The sequence below is a fragment of the Atta cephalotes genome (assembly GCF_000143395.1).
Source record: "Atta cephalotes unplaced genomic scaffold scaffold00011, whole genome shotgun sequence".
NCBI classification, from domain to species: Eukaryota; Metazoa; Arthropoda; class Insecta; order Hymenoptera; family Formicidae; genus Atta; species Atta cephalotes.
In genome coordinates, this window is record NW_012130075.1 from 844,812 (window position 1) to 864,572 (window position 19,761).

The 19,761-nt window shown below is 35.7% G+C and overlaps 1 protein-coding gene across 1 annotated transcript in view; it reads right to left on the reverse strand.

Annotated features, from left to right (window-relative positions):
* Nucleotides 1-19,761, reverse strand: part of LOC105617103 (calmodulin-binding transcription activator 2) — a 54,938-nt gene that overhangs the window by 915 nt on the left and 34,262 nt on the right. The window contains exons 4-13 of the mRNA XM_012198681.1: nucleotides 8,369-8,557; nucleotides 7,833-8,231; nucleotides 6,607-7,395; nucleotides 6,085-6,420; nucleotides 5,635-5,882; nucleotides 5,242-5,441; nucleotides 4,894-5,001; nucleotides 3,909-4,066; nucleotides 3,087-3,586; nucleotides 160-315 (exon numbers count right to left, since the gene is read on the reverse strand). Coding sequence (XP_012054071.1) covers nucleotides 160-315; nucleotides 3,087-3,586; nucleotides 3,909-4,066; nucleotides 4,894-5,001; nucleotides 5,242-5,441; nucleotides 5,635-5,882; nucleotides 6,085-6,420; nucleotides 6,607-7,395; nucleotides 7,833-8,231; nucleotides 8,369-8,557 — 3,083 coding nt within the window. The remainder of the gene's footprint in view (nucleotides 1-159; nucleotides 316-3,086; nucleotides 3,587-3,908; nucleotides 4,067-4,893; nucleotides 5,002-5,241; nucleotides 5,442-5,634; nucleotides 5,883-6,084; nucleotides 6,421-6,606; nucleotides 7,396-7,832; nucleotides 8,232-8,368; nucleotides 8,558-19,761) is intronic.

A 19,761-nucleotide genomic window follows, 5' to 3' on the forward strand; every position in this document is an offset into this window, starting at 1 on the left:
ACACACACACACACACACACGACACACACACACACACACACACACACACACACACACACACACACACACACACACACACACACACACACACACTCACACACTCACACTTACACACGCGCGCACATACATATACACATACATACGTACGAGGATACTAACTTGATCTTAGACTGCCGCATGAACTGTTGGATTTTCCTCGCTGCCTGATGAGCCGCCTGCTGATGGACCGCCTGTTGCCTCGCGCTGGCCGAGCCCGGCCGCGAGCGATAATTTCGATAGTTGTTCTGAATCACCAGCGCTGCCTTTGTGGCTTGCCTGCGATAAAAGGGTACGATTTAAAAGTTCAAATAGTTTAGAAAATAATTCGGTAATGAAGCCATTGCTTAAAATGCGAAACTTTAAAATAATTGCTAACGTATAAACATATAAGAATGATAGAGAAAAAGGAAAGTTTAAAAAATGAAAATTTTGTTAAATTAACACGCTCTATGCCACAATGACTCACGCCAAACTTTCTGTTCAAGCCAACCCCATAATAACAATAATTTTCTAATTTTTAATGATATTGTATTTTGAAGTATATTTTATTTAACAAATATAATAAATTATAATAAATTTTTAATAAATTTTAATTAATAAATTTTAATTTTAATTATAATAAATTTTAATTATAATAAATTATAATAAATTTTTATAATTAATTTAACTTTTACGATGTGGGAAAGCCACTATGCTGAATAGTGAATTATATTAATAAATCTTACTCAAGGAAAAACTGTAAGATTTTAAAAATAAATCCTCCTTCTCTAAAGATTAAATGAAAATACCATAGGCCATCAATGAACATATCATCTAATAGCGTTTTTCATTAGCAGAATTAGTGCGCACTCAATGCACATCTAAAGCCGTTGTACACAAATCGACATAAGGATATACGTTTTTAATAAAAACATAGAAACGAATTAAATCGCGAAATATTCAATTTTATTGTGCTATTTAATAAAATATACATTGGGCATTTTATCAATTGAGATATCTCACTTTTACATTTTGATTAGAATAGTATACAACAGCTTTAAATGTGCACTGAGTGCGCACTAATTCTGCCAATAAAAAACGCTATAAAATTTGTGGCATGAAACATGTTAATGCATTAAATCATTGTTTTGCAATAATTGATAATTAGAATTGGCCATATGTCCAATAACTTTCATTACTTTTCGACGTTTCCGCGAAGATTTTTACAATGATAATATATAGTCAGCTGATTGTCACTAATTTCGGAGGCATTACAATAGGAAGTTCAAATCGCTACGTATATAACTCGATGAACGCAGAAAGGAGTAATGGTAGAATACTGATCTTTAGTTTCAACGCGAAAGTCGTATTAATTTAATGCCAACTTAATTCTGTATTCAGGCCACCGTAACGAAGGCAGGGAAATCCGCAAAGTTTCCGAATTATTTACGATGCCAATTAAAAGTTCGTCTCAAGAGAGGTACATGGGATCGAACTTTAGTGGCATCAGTCTAATTCAGTCAGAGGTCGTTAAGTCGGCTCACAATGGTACGTCTTGTCCCCCAGTTATTAATTGTTCCTTATTAAGACGTTCCCCCGCAACCTTCTCGACTAGCGGAATATCGATGGAAATTTAACTTTCTAAGTTCGGAGCAATTTGGCGATGTCTGCGCGATACGAGATAATGATCTGTCATACTTAACAACCTTGTGTTCAAACTTGATAACACGTGCCTGCATAAAGTCGGACGATTTGTATCTAACCGTCGCATGCGTCGCGTAAGGTAGTTAGTACCATTGTAGTCAGACAGCGAGTGATTCATTCTGTTCTTAAGACTTTCGAAGTTAGAAGAAGTTCGATGGCATGCGAAATGTTAAGATAAAAGGAAGGAGAAAGAATGTTGAAATACGCGAAATAGGCCATTCTGAATATAAACACAGGTATATATCAGGTAATAAAAAAAGTTCTGTAGTTTTTCTAAAATTACAAAGTTTATATACCGCGAAAAGCTCGGTAAATTTTATTACAAACGTCAGTGACATTGAACAAGATATTTTATAGATTCTACTTAAACACAGAAAATTAGAAAGAAGGTGCCATAACAATGTGGAAATTAACCCAGAAATGTGAGTATTTCAATCACATTCGTGCTTGTACTGATTTAAATTTAAAATTTGTTTTAAATTTAATTTATGTCTTTAGGCTGTGCCTTCTGGGAAAGCATATATCTTTGAGTCATTTACACAAGTAGTTCCAAGTTTAAACTCATACAGCATACAAGCACGAATAACAGGTTGAAATTCTCATTTCCGGGTCAATTTTCGTAATGTTATGGCATTTCCTTTCCAATTTTCTGTATATAAGTAGATTCTGCAGCACGTCTTATTTATAGTTTCACTGATATTGTAACGCAATCTATCTGGTCTTTTACATCACATGAATCTCAGCAAATGTAGATGTAACTGTTATATAACATATTATATGTATTTGCTGGATTAAATTGTACATAATAATTTAAATTTACATAAATAACTTTTTTTATTACCCGATATAACAGTGATAAAACAAGTAATAAAACAGTAATAAAATCAAATATAAGAATATATACAAAAGATCTGTTAATAAAACTAACGCAGGGCAACCCAGATAATACTATAAATAGCACTTTGCTAGCAGATTAGCAGTAAATTCAACCAGATTCCATTGCAAATCCATAGTTATTTGTGTCCGTATTAAGCTCAGGATCGACAAAGTCTACTAACATGCAATGCTAGCAGATTGATAGCAGAAACTGAGCATCTGCGCGCGCGAGCAATTTGACAACAGACTGACAGGAGAAATCGAGTAGAAGCGAAGCATTCTGCTCTATTTCTATCGCAATTCGCTGATATAATCACGTTTATCGCACAATAACGTTTGTCAATAAGGTTTGTCATATTCTAGTAATTTGTCGACATAATCAAATATTATAGACTCTATATGAAATTTGTTGCCTTTCTACTATCAAAAATTAGTAGCATGCTCTGCTCAAAATCTGTCTATGCAGGTTTGACTATCTGAAAAGTTACCTGTGATAAGCGTACTGTTTATGACGGCGATAGTACTGTTGAATTAGAACGGCAGCATGCCTTTCAGCCTCCTCCTGCCTCTGGCGACCCTTGTAATTTCTGTATGCCTTCTGGATCATTCTGGCAGCATGATAAAGCTCTCTCTGTTCGCGATCGGATAGCGTCAATCTGCTGAGATCCGCTTCACCGTTGCCATCGCCGTTTCCGGCACCGATCGCCGTCATGGCTCCGGAACCGATCATGCCGTTCAATTTGCGCTCACCGCAACCGTTCGGTGAGTAATACTGACTGCTGTGAGCGTTACCATTGCCGTCAAGTTGCAATTGCAGCTGCAGAAACTCACAGAAATCAGCAGTGGTGGGCGGCGGGGACGGCGAGTCTGGCGTCAGGCAGCTGCTGGAAGGACTCGAGGGACTGGCGTCGGCATCGGCGTCCGAAACTGAAGCGGCGCCGCCGCTACAGTCACGGTACGAGTCGAACAGTTCCCCGGAGTCGAGAGGCTACAAGCAGTATTATTAGCATGTAAATAGAGGGATGCCCAGGAACTTCGAAGTTCTATTTATCAAAATTCTAATCCGATTTAATTCAAAGTTTTACTCCTAATTATAATTCAAGACTAAATTGTTAATGATGCTGTTTCTCCGATTATATCCGCCAGAAGATTTTGTCTCACTAGAGAAAGTTTTAACGTTCCACTTAATCATTCGCAATCTCTCTTCTCTTATTTATATTTAATTCGCTTTGAAATCTAACATAAGTAGAAATTAGGATAAAGAATTCTACAAGATGCGACTAACAATAATAATAGCATGATGCTCTCACCATTTGTTCCATGAGAGCATCTTCCAAGGGTGACAGAGGCGCCGTGAGTGGTGGTGGCGAAGAAGAAGACGGAGAATCACCCTCCGCCCTCTTGATCCTTTCCGGTAAAGCCGCTATAATTTGCTCTGCCAATGTCAGCACCCTCGCGTCTTCTTCCCCTATAAAAAGGAATCACCACCCTAGCCAAATTCGAAAAGCTCGTGATGGCAGACCGCCGAAATCACATCGATCACAACACCGAAGTTTTAAAAGCCGTGAACGTGTTCTACGATGCATTGAGATACTGTCGCAATGTCAGATAAAATGTTTAACATCAAGTGCATCGCTACGACACGAATTGACAGCACGAAGACTCAGACAAGTCACTGATGAACACGGCGCTTTCCTACTCATTTCATAAGATGATAGCCGGCTGAGATACCTCCACATTGGTCGACTGGGCAGATCGCGTGTCTGTCCAGGTGATAATTTAGTCGCTATACTATCGTGAAAAGGTTATATACAGACAAGATTATTGCTCGAGAATAGGCCTTGATAGCCGACAGTAGGTAGTGGCTAAGAAAATTTAAACATTACACAGCAATTCATCCAACATGAGCGGTTACGTAGGCCAAGCAACACCAATTGTTCAAGCTGCAAGAGTTCAGAGGAGTTAGAGAAGGCAGCGAAATCGTTGACCGATTTCGGTCGTCGAGTACGCATACAGAGATAGACAGAGAAAGAAAACACTGCTGTACGCATGTACATGTGTCTAAGTATGTGTAACAAATGTGTATATGTGTGTATGTGACTGCGAACAAGGGACGCAGTTTCAGCTAGGATCTCTACGGAATTCGCAGACCACGTGATTGTGGTAGTACGTCTAGACCGGTCCGTTTCTATCAGTAGTGTGTCACAGAGAACAGATAGAGAATTACGGATAGTTTTTACAGACAGACAGGCAGACAGACAGACAAATAGAAGAGGAAACGAGGAAGGTACGGACCTACGGTCTCCTGAGGGGTCGGAGCACTCTCCATTCCCTGTTCGCTGAGGCCTAACGACGACTCATCTTCTTGCAACAATTCCATGTTGTCCAGCAGCGGCGAACCACCTGTGTGTTTTTCGATAAACCCCACTTAATACTATATACGTTGCCTAATTTATTACGCTCGCATGACTTATGGCCTTTTTGTTACTCTACAATTTTTACAAACTGGACAAGGGAAAATATAATGGCGCTGAAAGAGCTAATCGGCAAAGGGTAGGGTGTGACTATACGTGTATCAGATACGTGAATGTGTGTGCGTGTATACGGAAGAGAGGGCAGTATATAATAGCAAACGAGACTAACACAACGCCAGATCGAGACCGCTATCTTGAGATGGCCGCCTAGGGCTAGGGCTGGCGGGTCGCAAGAAAAGCCTCTCGTCTTGTCTTCGGGTCTCGAGCTGATTCAGTTCTTCGGCGATCGCCGTGTGACCGTTCTCCGCGGCCAGCTCGGTCGCCGTTCTATTCTGATAGTCCCTCACGCGTAGTGCCATAGCATTCCATCTATGGAGGCAGAGTTAACAACAAACTTATTAAAAATCAATTCAATTAAAAATCAATATATTCGTATGAGGCAATTGCGAGCTACACGAAAGGCGAAGGTGTGTAAATTTTGTAATAATTGAACAATTGGATTCAGTTGTTCATAATTAATGTTAAACAAATGTTGATCAAATAAGAATATATCTTTACGAACCTGTAAAGAATCCTGGCGGTGTCGGCATGTCCTGCCGCACAAGCCCAAGCAAGTGGCGTAAGGCCGGCACTGTCCTGCCTAAGAGCATCGACCTCGGCGTCTAAAACGCTACTAGGATTTTCTGCTCTCCAGTGAAGGAGTGCACAGGCTAACCTGGAGTATCCCAATCCGGCCGCCAAGTGCAGAAGAGTAGGCCCACCGGATTGAAGAGGTTCCGCTCCAGCTCGCCAAGGACGGACAACAGCATCCTGCAATATTTCAAAATGATAAAATTTTAAACAACAATAAATGATATTAAACTAATATGTGAATACAACTAAATAAGAAAATGCCTCATTTGATTTGAGCTGAATTTTAATGCTAAATAACATTTTGGTCATTTAAATTTATATACATCCAATTTTGTAAAGTTTAATGATTAGATATAGAAATATCAAGTAGTAGAAGTACCTGGCAATAAGCAACCAGTCGCTCTTCCAGATGAGCCGCGGGAGACGGTGGACCGGGACCCTGCAGACGGGCCTCAACATCCGCAAGACGGTCCAGCAAAGCTTTCTCTGGGCTAGGTTCGCTTGTCGGCGCTCTACGATATTCGAAGGCAACGCTATCAGACACGACGAAACCGTCACAGGCTACCTGAAGGGACGCTATTCCTGGTGCGTGTGCGGGACATCGACAACGCAGTACACCTGGTTGCACGAGGCACGCTTCGACTGGTTCCGCGTCGAAAAGTACCGAATACGACTGAGAACCACTACCGCCGGTCCACGGACCAGCAACTAATACCTAAAATACCGTTTATATCAAATTCTGGCAAACACTAATTAACAATAACATAGAACTGTTAATTATAATTTGCCACTCTTTACAATTATATGTGTATTATTGATTGGAAAATTATAACTAATAGTTACATAATAATTAGCGAATATCTATGAAAAAAAGAAAGCTGTAAATATATTTTATTCACACCTTTACACCACCTTCGATGTAACTCCACTCAGGACTATATTCTGCAATATGGACGGTTGTACCAGGATGACATCCGACATCGTTCTCGGGACCACCTCGCTGTTCCTCATGCTTCGACTGCTCGGCCTCGAAGTCGTGCAGCTCCGGCAAATCGCCGAACACGTCGAACGCGTCCAGATTGACTAGTACGTCATCCGACGAGTCGATGAAGTCCATCGGATTAATCATGCTGTTATCCGCCGGCGAAGGCGACGGCGACGGAGGCACCATATTAGCCGACAGTGTCCTCTGAATGTCTTCCTGACTCAGATCCAACGTCTCCGCGAAATCGGTCACCTCGGAACTGGAACCGCCCATTGGCAGAGACTGCACAGCAGATCTGTCTAAACTCTCCTGTGCGTCAATTTCTTGTTGCGTTTGCTGTTCTCGATCAACGCTGGTTTGCGGTACGATTTGTTGTTCTGTGACCTGTTGCATTTCCACCTGCTGACTTTGCTGTTGCTGTTGTTGCTGTTGTTGCTGCTGCGATTGCTGCTGTTGCTGTTGTTGAGATTGCTGCTGCTGCTGCTGCTGCTGCTGCTGCTGTTGCTGCTGCTGCTGCTGCTGCTGTTGATGATGATATGGTTGACTGTTGAGTATCAGAAGACCACCACCGCCTTGAATTTGTTGCAAACTTAAAACTAGAGGAGCCGGCTGTTGGCTCTGAGTAGAATGGGAATGTCTTGAATATACGCGGGGAGCCGGAGCCGCCGTCGTCGATTGTTGTTGACCTCCCGTTGTCGAAGAGACCTGTTTTAAAGGTTGTATATACATATTCGTACATGCTAAAATTTATTTGACTAGGCGACCACTTTACATAATGTTATTAAATAATTTTTATAAAAAAAGATTCTTAGCCTGTAATAGAAACATATTTATAATTATTGCGGCCAATAATTAATAATTTTATTAATTAATATCAATTAAGTTTTATAATTATTGCTATTATTATCTATTATTTAATTATTAATTATTACTACTTATTATTAATTACTACTACTACTATTATTAACTACTACTACTATCTATTATTATTAATTATTACTACATTATCTAAATATTATCAATTAACACTATTATCAATTAATAATTATTTATAATTATCAATTTATAATTATTGCAACAAGTAATTTTCAAACATCATAAATTATTATTGAAAATTCCATATTGTATGATGTGTATAATACCTGATTGTCGGGCGTAAGTCTCCTAGGTGCGAGTTGAGTGCTGCTGGTGGAGGAAGTGGAGGATGCCCTCTGCCTATCAAGCAGCTGAGAGACTATCATGTCGACGGGATGGTTCGAGTGCTGCGTGAGATGAGGATTGTTCGGATCGTCATCTCCACCGAGGAACATGGGCCTTAATTGCGACGCTAGCTCGTCTCGCGTCCACTCCTTCTTGTCAGGTGGCAGCGCGAGGCAGGGTGGCAGGGCCGCCAGCTTCGCATCACCGTCCGGATAAGGGACGTTCAGATAATGGACGAGAACCACGTCCGGATTCTGCAGTAGCCAGTAACATCGGCGATGAAACGTTGGAAGGATCGCCGAGTGCACGTAACAGCCGTAGATGCACTCGACACCCTGAACCTGTGATCAAATTAACGTAATAATACATTAATAAAAATTCATTACAAAATTTCTTTCATAAATCTTAGTGGAATTTAGAATAAGCTACAAGCGTTTTAAATATTTAGTATTCTTCTTATTTTTTAACATAAAATTACCTTCAGTTTCATGTGATCCTCCCGTGTAGTCTTTCCATCTTTTCTTTTCTTCCAACAATAACCGTCGCGCCGATAGCGTACTTTCTTCCTCGAGTACAGTAACATTGAACCACTTCGTGGTCGTACTTTCACCTCCCGACTTTGCCATTCGGCGTGCCTCTGAAAACTGATTAGAATGGCGGCGATTTCCTGAAAATAAAAGAATAAATTGGATTTATAAAATAAAATATAATCTGATATGTCATACATGTTTTAACATATTATATCATATGGTGCATTTAATTTAGCTATTCAATTAAATTTTATTAAATTGATATTTTATTTTAACACTCGTCGAATAAAGATAAAATAAATCGTGCAAAGAGACGCAGAAACGAAGTAGACTTGTTATAAAAGCTGTATGAAATGCATTTCAGATATATTCCGCTGACATATGCCTTTCTCTATAAATTTGGCTTCAGTCCGAAAGTCGCGCTGACAGATCTCTGCTCTATCTTTCAGACTATGCTTTCATCTTTGAAGAAATGGAATCATAGATAATCTCAAACACACATTGAAGAAATGGAATCATAGATAATCTCAAACACATTGAACGACGAATTCCGTGATACATATGTTTGCACAGGCATTGTGAAAACTGTATTCCTCAAAAGAATGCAACCTAATAATATCTTTATAATACGATTTAAGAAAAAACATTTTATTCATAGCAACACAGACATTATTCATAGACATTTCTGACCTATCAAGTATTATATATTTTAATCTGGTTAAATGGGAGTTTAATTACAATAATTAAAAATTTATCTATTAATTTTGTTGAATTAAATGTATATAAAAACAAAATAATAAGATTCAAATTTCATGAACAAAATAAGATTTTTATACTAACACGACATAGTCAACAAGTCAAAACGACAAAATAATTAACCTTGAGTTCTTGGATGAGGATTTTGGTCTGGAAAATTCTGTCTTCTATCAGAACTAAAAACATTTAACATAATGAATAATTCAGCAACGACACATACGCGCCTGACGTACTAGACGAATGAAAAATGGAGAAACTGTCTTCGGGTCGAATATCTTACCGTATACCTTACATCGCACATATAACACGGCAGAGAGACGTAAAATGTGCATGTTACGTTATTCTCATTTACACGCTGCTAACAATAACAGCGCCATTATTACGGTTCATTATTGATTTTCACCGCGAGGAACCGTTCGGCGTAATTTTAAGCGAGCAAAGTGCGATAATACGGCATTATTAAGGAAGTAACACCGACTTCTTACTGACGTTAAGAAATTATCGCGAGGACTTTTGATGTCGTCTATCACGATAGTCTCTGTAATTCCCGCCTTTCCGCTCCATTTTTCTCTTTCATCCTTCAACCGTACACACGCGCCAACGCGGCACGCAATAATCGGCACTTGGCGAACCCGCATGATGCGCATAATCAGAATAAAAATGCAAAATTCATTTCTATAAATATTCGTATTACGGCATGCGATGCTTATCAGCAATTCAGACTACTTGAGGACATAAAAGAAGAAAGCCAGCGTCCGCGAGAAAAAAAACGAATTCAACAGCTGAAGGTGCGGTAAGTAGGTAGCCAGGGGGTGCCCGCGACACGCGACCTAGCGTACAATAATGCAAAACGAACCAGTGCACCCGGTCGATTTGACCAATTTGAAAAATTTAATCATAGGCAGTGTGAAGTGTATGGTGCCCCATAATTAACCTCACGAAAAGAATAATTTTACTAAAGTGTTTAAAAATTTAGCTAGACGCAGATCTAAAAGTAGCTAGTTTTATTAGATCAATAATATAATTCTGTATAGGACGCTCAAGCTGATTCCTGGAATGTTAAATTTTTTACAACATTAATATTAATATTTATGAAGATATTATCGCTTTTTTTCAGTACCATTTTTATACCATCTTTTAGGAATTTTTTTTAAATATGAAAGTTATAAACCTGATATACTTTTCTTTGATGTTTAAATTCTCTTTTTTATAATTAAGTTTTTTTACAAATTCTTCCAAATGTTATAAAAGATATTTTGATAATTATTTGTAAATTTGTCGAAGCATATAAATAAAATAAAGATTTACTGTTGCCAAATATTAAAGAATAAATGATAAAGAATAAATACCAAATATTGAAGAATAAAAATTAATTTTCAAATTTATAGCTCTTATAAAAAATTATTTTAAAAAGAGTACTGAAAGCAGAAATACTTTTTTAAGTGTTCATAATAAATTTAATGGTTCAACAAAATTATTTTCAGATCTGTGTATCTAGTTAAATTCTTAGCTGCTTTAATAAAACTTCTTTCCGTGCACAATTCTGAGATTCCTAGTAAAATTTCGATATTAAGAGATTAAAATTAATATAATAATAAGATATGCATTATTCACAATTTGATAATTTGATGAAATAATAATAATTTGTCCAACAATAGAAATTGTATCATTATTTTATGGTTTCAATGATTATAAATTTTGGTAGAGAGAAAGAGAGTACAAAGATATCATAATTATTAAAAATTGAATTCTCTCTTGCACAATAATTAATAAATTAATTAAATTAAATTAAATTAAATTGAAATTAAATATGGCATTCATAAATATTGTTCGTATAACGTGGTGTTTATTATAAGTTTGTAAATTTTATTATTTGTTACTGAAGGACCAGGAATAATGGCGCGTGTGATAAATGCGAGTAATTCTCTTGCGATATTCTAATTAAGTTTGTCTTTAACTTGACTGGAAATACGGAGCGAATGTAAGAGAGCGTACGCTATCTCGATATTCCAAAATATAATAACGTAATAAAGCGCTTCACCTAAAAATTCTCTTCCGATTCAATTTCACTGATTTGGCAGAGTGCCCCGTGTATTTCTACGGAGAAGATTATAGAACGGTACTAAATATGCATATCAGCCGGAATATGTATCGTGCTCCTCACGAAGGTTACCATCGTACGTCATTAGAGCTTTTGTCAGAAGCACCACAGTCCCCACGCGGGCTGTCTCTCCCTCTAGTCCATTAAATTTCTTGGCCGTGATCTCGGTCTTGCGTCGAACCATATGAAATGTATCTGGGGCACTATATTTTATAGAACAACACCTTGTAATTATTTCTGATATATCTCGCTAATATTTATTCACAATAAAATATAATTTTAGAATATATAAGAAATTCTTCCTAAATTCTACATATATTTTATATATATTCTTTCTTCGTAATAATATAATATTTTGTAAGAAGGATAAATTTTTAGTAAGACTCTCATACATAACATAAAATTTGAAACGTCAATAGAAGAGCTATCTGATACAGTTAGTGGTACGTAAATTCTTTAATTTTTTTAAAAATTATTTTTAATTAAAATTCATAACATTTTGAATTTTATAATGTATCAGAAGCTGTGGTAGCATATCCTGTTAAGTGTAATTTTAAAGTATCATTAAATATCGATAAAGATTGGGAGAATAATGTTTCTGTTCATAATTACGGATTTAGCAGAAACATGCAAGTTGAGTATTTAATGAGCGAAATACAAAATGTAAATATGAACATTTGTCACATTCGGCTAGAATGGCTGCGGTTCGCATTCGTACGCGAAGCACCATCCATCTGTCAAGTGTAAATTAAATTCCCGCGAGATTCTGCGGCTATCTTCCACGTGGTATTGAGGATAACCCGAATACCGCACGACACAGTGCTACATGCACGTCGGGCCACGTATCTTGTGCACAGTTTGCAGTGACAGCGCCAGCTTTTGATTAGGCCCACTACATGAACCGAACTCACACACCATTTATTTTAGATGAGGCATGGCAAGATTGGATTTTCAAGATAAATATGATCGCCTAGATCGCCTTTATAGAAAACATGTAACCGGATTTGGGAAAAGATTACATATCCATCAACAAATAATTTATTCTCCTTCACTGATTCTGACGCAAATAATAACATTGCGCTACTATTCTCTTTTACAAGACTTGACTTATAATCTGTATCCTCTCTCAATAAACACAATCGTTTGTAACAAATAAAATAATAAATACGTGAAGAAATCATTTCTTATTATCAATTAGCACACGAGCTCAATTGTTGTATTTCAGAACCAAATTTCATTTACCAATTTAAAATACCTTTTCCGTTCCAAATGTTAATCACGAAAAGGCAGCCGTGTGGCAGGGAATTCGAAGGCTACTTAATATCTTCGTCCCACGGGTATAGTTTCAACTTTCGAAAAGGTTCTCGAACGTGTCCTGGATAATAAATATCGTCGATGAGGACTGGCCAAAAGAAAAAGATGAGGAACAGCAAATGGACAAAACGAGTTATTATACGATGTGATGAAAATAATAACAGTAATAATATCACTATATCTAAAACCTCAGATGATAGTAGAATGCAAAATTATAATAAAATCAAGATAACATCAAGTAGAAGTTATTTTCGGAAAAATCATAATGTAAAAAATCATCCGGTACATTTGACAATGATTTTGTGATTAATTCTTGATATAACAATGATTTTTAATTTTAAAAAATCACTTAAAAATTATCATGTCAAGAATTCATTACAAAATCATCATCAAAATGCATTGAATGTCATTACGATCTTTTATTTTATTCTGAAAATGTGATACCGTCATAAAATTTCGCTGAATGAGTGGTTTATTTTAAGAAATAAAGTTCTTTCAAATGAATCAAGCTTTAAAAATCAAAGATGTAACTCGCACAGAATTAAAATTAATATGAATATAATAGGAATATATATTGTCATCGAGTTAAAAAATACGACATCCAATAATTTTGTGATATAAATCAATGAAAAAGGGCAATATTCGGCGCGAGGATCACATCAAAATAAAATGAAAAAAAAATGTTCCTTCCTTTTTCGTATTGCTCATTTTGGAGCATTTCATATAGCAAAATCGTGGAGAGCATACGAAAATAGGATGGAAGAGACCGATGCCGGCTCCACTGGCCATTAGACCAGCCGGGCCGGGCACCGACAACGGCGTTAGATAAGCCCCCATCCAGCTCGCGGTGATTTACAACTAGTTAATTGATCATTTGCATTCTAGCGAGGATGCTTCGTGCCGCCGTTCGTCGCGCCGTGCTCGGAGACGAAAACTCACGACCTCGGCTTTATCCCGAGCATTCGTGCGTCCTCTCGTTACAACTTCCCCGCTCGCGTTCACGTCCATTTACCTTGATTAATCGCGAAATGTGTCTGGACAAAAATTAGGTTAAACCGGCAAGTGAGAACTCTATCGCGAGTTCACGCGTTTCGCGTATACGCCAATTATAATCTCATATACTACATAATAATCTAAATAAAGCAAATGTCAATTAATCTCCATTTGATAGATATAGTATTATTTTATAATTAACGTCAGTTATTAGTTACGTTGTTGGCCAAAAGTGTGGCCAAAACTTTTTAAAAAAATATTGTAGTACGCGGTTCTTCCATTAAAAGCTCTATTAAGGTATATTTGATTAAAAAAGAAATAATCCACGATGAAGCATTTGATATTATACAACACAAATTTATACAAAAAATAATTAGATAAAAAGCAAACATAATTTCTTTTTAAAGCTTGAATCGTATAAAGTATGGCATAAGTAGCTTTATGCAACAAAAAAATTCGACAAAAAGAAAACATAAATTTTTACAACAATAAAAGCGCTAATGCCTATTCATTAATTCATAAAAATTATAAAATCTTTTACATTGCGCATGTAATATTTTCATTTTAGAATACATAACGTTTACTTAACATCACTTGTTGGAAAACTAGAAGTTATATACAATTATATTAGCATATCACTTCTGCTAATATTAATTACATTAGCATAGTTATATTGGCATTAATATTAGCATATTGCTTATTTTTCTATGAAGTTTATTTTATGACGTTGTATGAGAAATAGAACTTATTATTATTAAATTTTCACATCCTTTACAAATTCCTAACACTTGAATATTGTTCTATGCATTGCGTTTCGCGGTGATCGTGAAATAGGTCAAGCAAAGACATGAAATATTTTAGCTTATAATATTTTCCTATATATACATACGTGACCAAAGAAGCTTATAAAATATAAACGCGATCATTGATTATGACGGCTCTTAGACGAAAGTATGCTTTTATAATAATTCTTATGTTAAAAACATACAAATTTTATAATACACGCTAAATGTCTAATTATTTTAAGAAAATTATTAAAGATATGTATTATATAATATATATAATACGCTTTTTATTTCATTAAGATTTTGTGAAAAGCTATGTTCTTCTCTTGACAAATCTTTTACTCAATGAAATTTTCTGTTTCAATTCTTTTTCTTCAGTATTTACTTTTTCTATTTGTATTTCTTTGTATTTCTTTTTTGCACACAAAGACCTGAAAATAACTTTGTTGGATCATCAAAATAATTGTGTAGAATGGTTAGAAGAAAGCATTGAGGACAAAAATTTTTAACATTTTGTTAAGTAATTTGAGCATTTATTATATTTTCACGTCCAAATAAAATTTCAGATCTACATTTAGCTGAATGAATACTTTAGCAATCGTTTTTTCTACGTGTGAAACCATTATCATTTTGTACGTAAACTAACTTCTAACAGAATTTTTGCGATTTATATCAAATAATTGTTATTTTTCACATACAGTTTCTTACGACATGTTAAAATTACGTAAGACTAGCATGCAAAAGTAATAGAGAACTTCAGAAATATACGTGAAAAAGAGCGGCTATGGATTTCTTCCTTCGACTCAATGATTATATAAACGAAACACTCTCTCTGTCTCACGTGCTACCGGAAGAGATGTGTTCTACCTGATTTACGAATGCAAAAGGAGCGATAAATCGACTCTCCGTTCAACACCGAGGACGAAGACAGTTCATCTTTTCTACATTCGCAATTCACACGCGCGAGTATCGGAATTCTGCCGATAAATCGTAGCTCCCAACAGAAAAAGTCTTAAATAAAATCGAGCATTCTTAATAAAGAAAAAAGTATATCAAATCTGATATTCACATATCGATAACGTCACATCAATAAAGAGATTTCGTCTATTTTAAGTTTATCATTCGTATTTCAAATATAAAATGTTTTAAATAATGCGGACAATTTACATAAAAATAAATAAAAATAATACTCTTAATGTTAAAATCATTAAAAATAATAAAAACAATCGACGTTAAAATTATTCTTCATATCTATTTATATTGTTTATCAATTGTTGAAAGTAATTAGTTTTCTATGTTTCCAGTTCTGAATATTTTCTGAACGGTAATTTTAATGTAATTTTATTTTCCAGACCGCCCATTTCCAGGCACGTGTACGCTTGTTCATCACAAAGACGTTAGTAATTGTGCAATTAGTAATTGAAACAAATTAATTGCTATCCGCAATCATTATCGCCATTGTCTCACAATATCGGCATTTGGGAGAAGAACACCGATGAAATATCGATGCCGAGTGCGCCGTTGAATCGACTGTGGGTGCATTGTATCGCCGCGACCATTCAAGTGTTCCACAAAAGACTTAGGAAATTGGTTAATTTTTCCGAGATGACAGGGAGGAAGCTATTTCGAGATGTCGATGCGGAATGTGTCCTTATACAATTTCTGAGATGCATTTTGGATACAAGACGCCGTGCCTCTATTCTCAATGAAGCGATTTCGTGAATCGAGGGCAATGCAATTTTCGACGATGTATGTATGTCTATGTTATTACGTTCTTGCGAACTTTTCGGATCAGCGAATCTTTTCGAAGCCACGACGACTTTATTCGATTCCAAGGTTGTTCTTAATACACAATCGTTATATCTCGCCGTAGATATTAAAATTTTACGATTTTAAATTGATTGAAAAAGTGTCAAGGATATACGTTTTAAAATCTTTTGTGGAAAGTTATTATAAATTTTAATTTTTTAAAGATTGATAAACTTATACATATAATTACAAATTTAATATATTTATTTTAAATTCTTAATTCATAAATATAATTAACGTGCAAAATTAAACATTTCTATAAAGATATGCTACATTTATTTCGAAGTTAATTTTGACTTTAGTAATAAAACTATAAAGCTATAATTAACTAACTGCATATATTCGAATAACGGGTTTCCTCGGAAACGTCTTTCAATTAAAAGGTGCACGGCAAGCGGTCTAAAGCGGTGCTTAATTATAACGACCGCCGTCGCGGTGTGCTTTCGCAAATCCGAGCAATTTAACGACCACGCTTCTATTCTCGCGTGCAATCGGAAATCAATAAATGAACAAAAACGTTATTTTAAGAGCAATCTTCGTTTACAGATATAGATATCATTTCACATCAATAAATCAAGTATATACACTCTGTATATGATAAAATCGGAAATCACTAAAGGATCAATATTATTTTTATTATTTTCATTTGTAAAATTGTTAAACTATTTTTTATAGTATAATAAAAAAATTATATTAAATTAATATTTCATCAATATTTAATTAATAAAAGGATTTTAGTTTAACACTTAAAATTAATAATTAACTTAATAAGAATTATATATCCATGAATTTATTACAATCATAGATATCTTCCAAAAAAGTCTTAACAAAGCTTCGCAAATTTATGTGCGGCCGCAATTTACACAGAAGTATTTGTAGCGTTAAATTAGGATGGTAAATTGGGTAAAGTAGGAGACTTCTTATCCAGGTATCCTCATTTAACACTGCAGTAGGAGATTATTTAATAAATCAGTGCCATTAAGGCACATTATAAATGCTGAAAGTACGAAATGTGCTCGCCTGTAGGTATGTGCTAAAACTTATTACTGTAATACTCCTCCTATGTATGCATTCAGTATTGCCCTGTTTCGGTACAAATGGGATTTCATCAGGCGAAGGTAATAAGAATCAAGAGCCACGTCAGAAATCTTGAAAATTATTGGCGTCAAAATGGAAAAACACGCGCGCGACAGAATATTTCGCACAGCACAGAAATTTCTTGTGAGGAAAATAATCCAAAATAAAATGATGTATTTCAAGCACATATACTTTATCCGAAGATTTAAGAAATATATATAATAATCTTGAAATATATATAATATATATTAATATATATTAATTATAATCAAAAATAAAATTTTAATGTATCGCAACTATATATTTTTATTTTAAAATAAAAAAATATAGACTAATCATGAAATATACATAATTAATCATTTAATACATCATTAGAGATTAATTTAAAATAATTTTGAAGTATATAGATTATTTAGTACTAATTAAGTGTGTAGATTATTTAGAAAATATGAAAATTGATCAATTTGAAGATATTTAATTGTTACGCAGATCACTATCGCAATAGAATGGAGATGCATGCAGCCAGCATACATTTATCGCATTTAAAGTCTATGCCTGTCGAGATAAATACGGCAAACAAGTCGTAAAACGTGTACGTGTAAAAGTAACCTTGAGTCACTTGTAGTCATTACTTCAATTCCTGCGATCTTTGTGCTCGCTTTGAAAATGATTTCGAACAATTTCGAACGAGTAGCGAACGCGCGTTACAATGAGCGCACAACAAGTGAACTAATAAATCACTGACATCCTTGGAATGTTTTTGATTGTCGGCGGTTCGTCGAGAAGCCATGGCATGAGAAAGTGCATAAGATCCACTTACGATCTCGTATGCCGTCGGAACTTGTGTGAAAAATGGTAGCAGCGACGAGCGACGCGACGGAGAAGAAAAAGTGGACGAGAGCGTTACAAGAGAAAGCCGCGCGAGAAAACAAGATCACGTTGAAGAAAGATTTCGCCTAGAAGCTACGGGATTTTGCCTAGACGGCAGTATGCACGAGGGATTTATAAACTTTCCAGGACCGTGAAAATTTACTCCGTTACCTGTCCGCGAACTTCTTCCTTGCAGCTCGAGCCGGTTGCGGGCAAAATGAATCGACTGGGCTGAGTGGTTCCATAAATCCTGGAGTGCAGCGGAATAACGCTACCGGGACGTTGACAAATGTAAATAAGATTGAACTCACCCGTACCGGTTTTAAAGCGCGAATCTAGACGAGTGAAAAAAAAATGGAAGCTTTGAATGTTGGATGGACGAATATATCTTTGCCTTCAGGAATAAGTGAAGCAGCATTACACCTAGAAATGTGCAAAAGATTTTTTGACGTCGAATCGAATTAAATCGAATTAAATCGAATCGAATCATTGAAATGTAACTTTTAATAACAATTATTGTGTTTTATTATTGTATTGTGTTATTATGTAAAATTTTGATTATATAGATAACAAAAATATTTCTATGTAAAAAAAGAATAATGATTATTTAATAAAGTAATTTTAAATATACGAATATAATCAAATCGAATCTCACTTGATTTGATTCAATTCATATTCGAATAGTTTACATATTTCTGGTTACATCCAGCAATAGTCCGTATCATTGACAGGATATTGAGTTACATAAATAAAATTAAGAGAATCAAAATTAGATTTTATGTACGTGAAAGTCGTTTACAAAATTGAACGGAAAAGTTGAATAGACAGAAAGAAATTTAAATTCCAACATACGTTGAAGCTCTCCTTACGCGAAACTGTGGTCGGCGATCGAAATAAAAACGTTCAAATAATTCCGAAACTTCAAGACGCTATCACTGAATAGTGAAAAGAAAAGGAAATTTTATTATTCCTCTGGGAGTGTTGGTCTGTGAAATTGGCATGCTTTCACATAAACTATTTAATCGATGATTATAAATATAGTCGAGCAGAGAAGAAGTTGTCAGTTCTATTTCCAGAGAGCATATCAACATTGGTATAAATCTCTTTGCGTGATTCCCGTTCTTCAACAAAGCTCAAATTTGTTGGCTCGCGCAATCGATAATGTTCAAAGGACCCCCAAGGACTTGATAATATAGGTACCGGATAAGGCGAACATTGTGACACAGTATTCGGCCAGTCTTGCCATCGTTGGCCTCATTAGCGATGCACATGGTGCCGCGTGTCCGTCGCGTTTGAATATCATTTAAATATCTTGTAACAACCTTAAACGCGCCTTCGTCATTATAAAATCGATGCTTCCAATCTATTCATTTTATCAAGTATCGTAACGACAGGAGCCAATTTCGTTAAGATTCCGATGTCGAAATCGGAATAAGGACGAAAATTGCTGTCGCGACAATATGAAATTGAATAGATTCGTCAGAGATAAGGAGTCAATTTTCATCGCTTAGGAGTGGACGACCGCCTCGAAAGCAAATATAGAATGATAGGAAAGACAGTAGAAACGGATGGACGAGTGCGACTTGTAAAAAAAAAGGAAAAGAAGAAATAAAAAGAGACACTCTCTCTCTCTCTC